This window comes from Ictidomys tridecemlineatus, chromosome 2, assembly GCF_052094955.1.
Source record: "Ictidomys tridecemlineatus isolate mIctTri1 chromosome 2, mIctTri1.hap1, whole genome shotgun sequence".
Taxonomy (NCBI): Eukaryota; Metazoa; Chordata; class Mammalia; order Rodentia; family Sciuridae; genus Ictidomys; species Ictidomys tridecemlineatus.
In genome coordinates this window covers 17,700,200-17,706,072 of record NC_135478.1, presented here as the reverse complement: position 1 = coordinate 17,706,072, position 5,873 = coordinate 17,700,200, and the positions used below count along the sequence as shown (strand labels likewise).

The 5,873-nt window shown below is 46.6% G+C and overlaps 1 protein-coding gene across 1 annotated transcript; it reads left to right on the top strand.

The window, feature by feature from the left end:
• Positions 1-899: 899 nt before the first annotated feature.
• Positions 900-3,576, top strand: Ccr9 (C-C motif chemokine receptor 9). The gene has a single exon (XM_005337891.4). It carries the CDS (start codon positions 909-911, stop codon positions 1,971-1,973), a length of 1,065 nt encoding a protein of 354 aa, XP_005337948.3. The 5' UTR covers positions 900-908; the 3' UTR covers positions 1,974-3,576.
• Positions 3,577-5,873: the final 2,297 nt, after the last annotated feature.

Sequence of the window (5,873 nt, the reverse complement as noted above, 5' to 3'; positions counted from 1 at the left end):
ACCTCTCTTTTGTGTGTGTGGTGGGGGTGAAGTGGAGGAGTTGGGAGAAGGGACAATTACACTATCACAGTCATTCACACAGTTGGATGATGCCCTGTCAGTGGTCTTGACTCACTCTTTCCTACCCAATCAGGGCATTTGTCATGCACCCTATAAAGCTTTGCTTATCTTTCATGAATAAGGCAAGTTCCATGAGAGTGAGGACCATGCCTGACTTACCTACCACCGTATTTTCAGCACCTGGCACAGTACCCCACTGTGGGTGCTCAATAAACATTTGATGAAGCAATGTCACAACCTGTATTGGTCAGTTTTCTGTTGCTATAACAAAATACTGGGTGCTGGGTAATATGTAAAGAAAAGGAATTTATTTGGTTTACAGTTTTGGAGGCTGTATGTCCAAACTGGGCAGCCCCATTGGTTCAGCTCCAGATGAAGGCCTTCTGACTACCTCACATCATGGCAGATGGCCTCATGGTGGGGGCACATGGCAGAGGGAATGAATGGTCACACCGCAAGACAGGAAGCAAGAGGGATTCAGGGACAAGGCTTACTCTTTTCCTAACAATTTGCTGCTATTAACCAGCAGGAACTAACTACAATAATCTGTTCTGAAGGCGACAGTCCCATGATCTAATCACCTTTCACTAGACTCCACCTCTTAAAGGTTCCAGCACACCAGCACCACCATATTGGGGTCCCCTATTCCCACATATGAACCCTTGGGGGACACCCATCATATCCAAACCATAGTGTTTCTGCTTTCTTATGTTTTTGCCTTATCAGAGATTTTTGTTTTGGCATTGGAAAGGCCAAGTGGTCCTCACCTCTGCCATCAGACGGGACGTCCAAAAGATGGTGCTTAACCTAATGCCATCTGTGTCCTCCTGCAGATCCTTATTCCTAATATGTCTGACGACTACAGCTACGAGTCCACATCGTCCGTGGACGACTACATGAACTTCAACTTCACCGAACTCTTCTGTAAGAAGAACAACGTCAGGCAGTTTGCAAGCCACTTCCTCCCTCCCCTGTACTGGCTTGTGTTCATCGTGGGCACCTTGGGCAACAGCCTGGTGGTCCTCGTCTACTGGTACTGCACCAGGGTGAAGACCATGACCGACACGTTCCTTTTGAATCTGGCGATTGCTGACCTTCTCTTTCTCATGACTCTTCCCTTCTGGGCCATCGCCGCTGTGGACCAGTGGAAATTCCAGACCGTCATGTGCAAGGTCGTCAACGGCATGTACAAGATGAACTTCTACAGCTGCGTGTTGCTGATCATGTGCATCAGCGTGGACAGATACCTCGCCGTTACCCAGGCCACTAAAGCCCAGACCTGGCGGCGGACAAGGCTTCTGTACAGCAAGATGGTTTGCTTGAGCATCTGGGTGGTGGCAGTAGCGCTCTGCATCCCGGAAATCCTGTACAGCCAGGTCCAGAGGGAATCTGACCTCACCATCTGCACCATGGTCTACCCTAGGGACGACAGTATCAGACTGAAGTTAACCGTCTTGACCCTGAAGGTCATCCTGGGGTTCTTCTTGCCCTTTATGGTCATGGTTTGCTGCTACACCATTATCATCCACACCCTGATGCAAGCCAAGAAGTCGTCCAAGCACAAGGCCCTCAGGGTGACCATCACTGTCCTTACGGTCTTTGTCTTATCTCAGTTCCCCTACAACTGCATTCTGTTGGTGCAGACCGTAGATGCCTACACCAGGTTCATTTCCAACTGTGCCATCTCCACCAACATCGACATCTGCTTCCAGGTCACCCAGGTCATGGCCTTCTTCCACAGCTGCCTGAACCCCGTTCTCTACGTTTTCGTGGGGGAGAGATTCCGCCGGGATCTGGTGAAAACCCTGAAGAACTTGGGTTGCATTAGCCAGGCCCAGTGGGTCTCGTTCACGAGGAGAGAGGGCAGCTTGAAACTGTTATCGAATTTGCTGGACACCACCAGCTCCCTATGAGGGCGCCTCTCTCTGAAGCAGATGGTCCTCTTGGAAGTAAGGAGACACAGTTTACCCACCGAGGGGGCCAGGAGGAAACCAAAGAGTAAAATGGAAACGAGAAAAAAAAAAATCTCAGAAAGGAATTCGATCTGAAGATGTTTGCCAAAACATAGTTTTCAAAACGGACCATTCTAGAAGACCACCGACTGATCCTCATCTGGGATCATTGCAGTTTTCAGGGGAAGATTAGTGACCACCAGTGAGGCCCACTCTGGCTTTGCACTTGACTGGGCATTCCATGTCGTTGGCCTCTGGAGCAGGTGCTAGATCTTCTAGGGCTCTGTGAATTGCCATGACTTCCAAAAAGGGACACAGGAGCCCTGGCCACTACCATAGTCCACAAAGGCAGAAGGTTTCATGAAAGCTCTCATCTTTGGGAAGATTCCTCCCTGGTTTTGGGCCGAACACCTGTGTCACATCTTACAGATTTTTGATCTTGACTATTTCCAAACAATCTCTGTCCTAATTCTCCCTTGGTCTCCTTGATCCCTTCTGGGCCAGGGATGGTGGGGTGTGTGTAGGGGCCCTTTTTTTCTGTTTTGAAATTTGTCTGCAGGATGAGCAGTGAGCCTCCTGGACAACTGGCCACACCACCAGGAGTCTGTTGGCTTCTAATTCATTTATTTGACCTGATGGAGGTTCTGTGACTCACCTCTGGGTTGATCTGGGTGAGGATTCAGCTGGTCCACTGACAGCCTGACAGGGATATTGACAGTCTGGATTAGCGGGCACCAGCCCTGGCGTGGTGGCAGCCTCTCTCAGCTGAGTGGCACTTGCGGTTGGTCCACTCTGTCTGCTCCCTGTCAGATGGGCTGGCTCTTTGGTCTTTTGGTCCTCTTCCTTGAGGCTACTGGAAGGGATTCTGCCTCTGGGATGCTTCTCCTTTTCTCCTTCCATAGAGCCAATGTTTAAAAAGCTCTCAACTTTGGATATTAGGCTGAAAGATGTGTAATATAACTCACTTTTGGGGGGTGTGTACTGAGGATTGAACTCAGGGGCACTCACCACTGAGCCACATCCCCAGCCCTATTTTGTATTTTATTTAGAGACAGGGTCTCACTGAGCTGTTGGCACCTCGTTATTGCGGAGGCTGGCTTTGAACTCTCAATACTGCCTCCGCCTCTGGAGCTTCTGGAATACAGGCGTGCGCCACAGCGCCCGGCTAACTCACTTTTCTTTTGTGTCTTTCTTTTCACTGTTTGACAAATTTATCACCTTTGAAAACATTGTACATATTGAAAGAGTGTTTTTTAATGTCTTTAAAATATGAATTACTTGCCACTTGCTTTAGCATATCTAAATATATTGTGTATAATCAAAGAGCAAATAGGCGTACAATGGTCGTCAAGAGGAGGGATTGGGTGAGGAAATAAAATCTCCAAGTACCTTAAAACCATCTTGACTGAACAGTTTTTCTCTCCCCTCTGGCCAAACTCACTTCCCGAATTTTCCCCAGTGAGTCAGATGTGGTTTCCAAGGAGGACTATTGGAATAAATAGCACCACAAACCACCCCGACGTTGCCACTTTCTCCAGGGGAAGTTTCTGACCTCCCCAGTGCACTGTAGACAGCTGTGGTGTCAGTTCTGACACCATTCCTTCCCAGAAGGGGACACAAAATCAATGGAATTTGCCATGTTATCCTTCTTCCGCCTGCCTATGTCCAAAGCATGTGAAATAAGGAGAGCAGAGTTTGGAAGGATGAGCGGGGTACGATGGCCACACTCACCCATCCACCGGCTGCCTGTGCCTGGGCAGTTAGTGGTAAGGAAGCGTTGGCCTGGGACCAGCACATCCACATGAGCCCCAGGACAACAGGCACCACTTCCAAAGGGAGGATGGCTTTTCCAAGGTCAAATTAAGGTTGCAGCCATCCATGCAACCCACCATCTTTCCCAGGAGAAGACCCAGGTGTGCCCTTTCCAGGAACTTGGAAGAATAATTAAGAAGCACAAGCCATACCTGGATAACACTGCATGGTAAAGTGGGCAGAACGCAGAGAAGGTTGGCTTGGCCCTTCTGTGCCTCTTCAGCACTGAGGTTCTATCTAACACCCTGTCATGGGGCCTGGGGTGCTGAGGGTGGGGGAGAGATGGAAATAGGAAAAGGGACCCATGACCATTTTATTGAATCCACACTTGTGGATCTCTACAGGTCACTATGATGAAAACATAGTGGTGGTTTTAAGATAAATAAGAATTTGGTTAATGCATTAGTTGGGAAAAAATGTCAGGGGTGCCACGATTCCCCCTGGGGTTTGTAAGATCAGAAACATGGCAACAAATAAGAAGTAGGAGCCCGGTCTTGCCCCTCAGGCACAGAAACCATGCCTAGCTCCAAGAACTTCTTCTAGGACCCGGATGTCACTATTAGACTGTCTCAGTCCTAACCTGGCTTCAGTGTAGGATTAAAGATATGCTGCTGCGACTGTGACATGTTTTAAAGATTTTAACTATTCTTTGTGGAAAAGTGCCCTCCTTTTAAAATGGTTGCATAAATAGGATTGATAAAAACGACATCATACATTTGGATTTTATATTCTAATTAAACTTGATTTTGTAGCAGGTTAATGATGAAATAAAAATATTGGGAGAGTCAACAGGAGGAAATCCACGAGGAAGCTGAATTCAACACTTCTTGGAACTGCATGAATATTTTTTAAAATGAAGACAAAGGAGGCATTTAGTATATAACTATGTTTTATTGCAACTCTATAAATTAGAGAAAACTTACTAGTTTTGACTGAATGAAATACGACATGTTTTCATCTTTTAAGAGAGGTTAGCTTCATTAAACAGAGACGAGTGGTGGGAGGGAAAGGGAGAGAGAAGGGAAATTGTATGGAAATGGAAGGAGACCCTCATTGTTACACAAAATTACATATAAGAGGTTGTGAGGGGAAAGGGGGGGGGAAACAAGGGAGAGAATTGAACAACAGCAGATGGGGTAGAGAGGGAAGATGGGAGGGGAGGGGAGGGGGGATAGTAGGGGATAGGAAAGGTAGCAGAATACAACAGTTACTACTATGGCATTATGTAAAAATGTGGATGTGTAACCAATGTGATTATGCAATTTGTATTTGGGGTAAAAATGGGAGTTCATAACCCACTTGAATCTAATGTATGAAAGATGATATGTCATGAGCTTTGTAATGTTTTGAACAACCAATAAAAAATAAAATAAAATAAAATAAAAAGAGAGGTTAGCTTTTTAATGAAAAACATAATTTGAATAAAAGTAATTTTAAGTCTATACATTTATAAATAGGGAACATTGCTTTGAAGGAGGCAGCTTGGATGATTAGAGATCTGACCTTTTTGGACCATTAGGCCTTCAGAATACACATCCATCCATCATTAGCAACATTTATATAAAGCTCATCAGGGTGATGGGGGACTTATGATTGTCCTCCCCACAAGACATTTACATTCCAGCAATAGGGAAAAGCCTAATGCCCTATGGACCTGCGTCTTGTGGGATGGTATTGAAGGCTCTGGCAGGCGACACCCCCTGGTGACATCGGTGCTGACGTCAGGTATGACTTATCAGCTGGTTTCTAGACTGTTCCCAGGGTAAGCCTCAACAGGGCTGCCTTGCTAGAACAGCCAGGGAACCGCTCCATATCGACTCTTGGACAAGTGCTTTGTGGGTGGCCCTGCTTTGGTCCCTGTGTTAAACACTGCCCGCCCCACCCCCCCCACAAGGTATTTGTAAGTGGTAGGAACAGTTTGGCCCATTTGAGGTCTTTCAGTTTTATATTATAAAGTCTAAAAAAGGTGGGTCACTGTGACTCTTGAGTGCTCTGAGCTCCTCTCCACTCCAGATACAATTATTTGTACATAGTCAATTTTGGTACCAC

Bases quoted from the DNA above. Each gene is read 5' to 3' on its own strand.
- Ccr9 (XM_005337891.4), top strand. From the start codon at position 909: ATGTCTGACGACTACAGCTACGAGTCCACATCGTCCGTGGACGACTAC.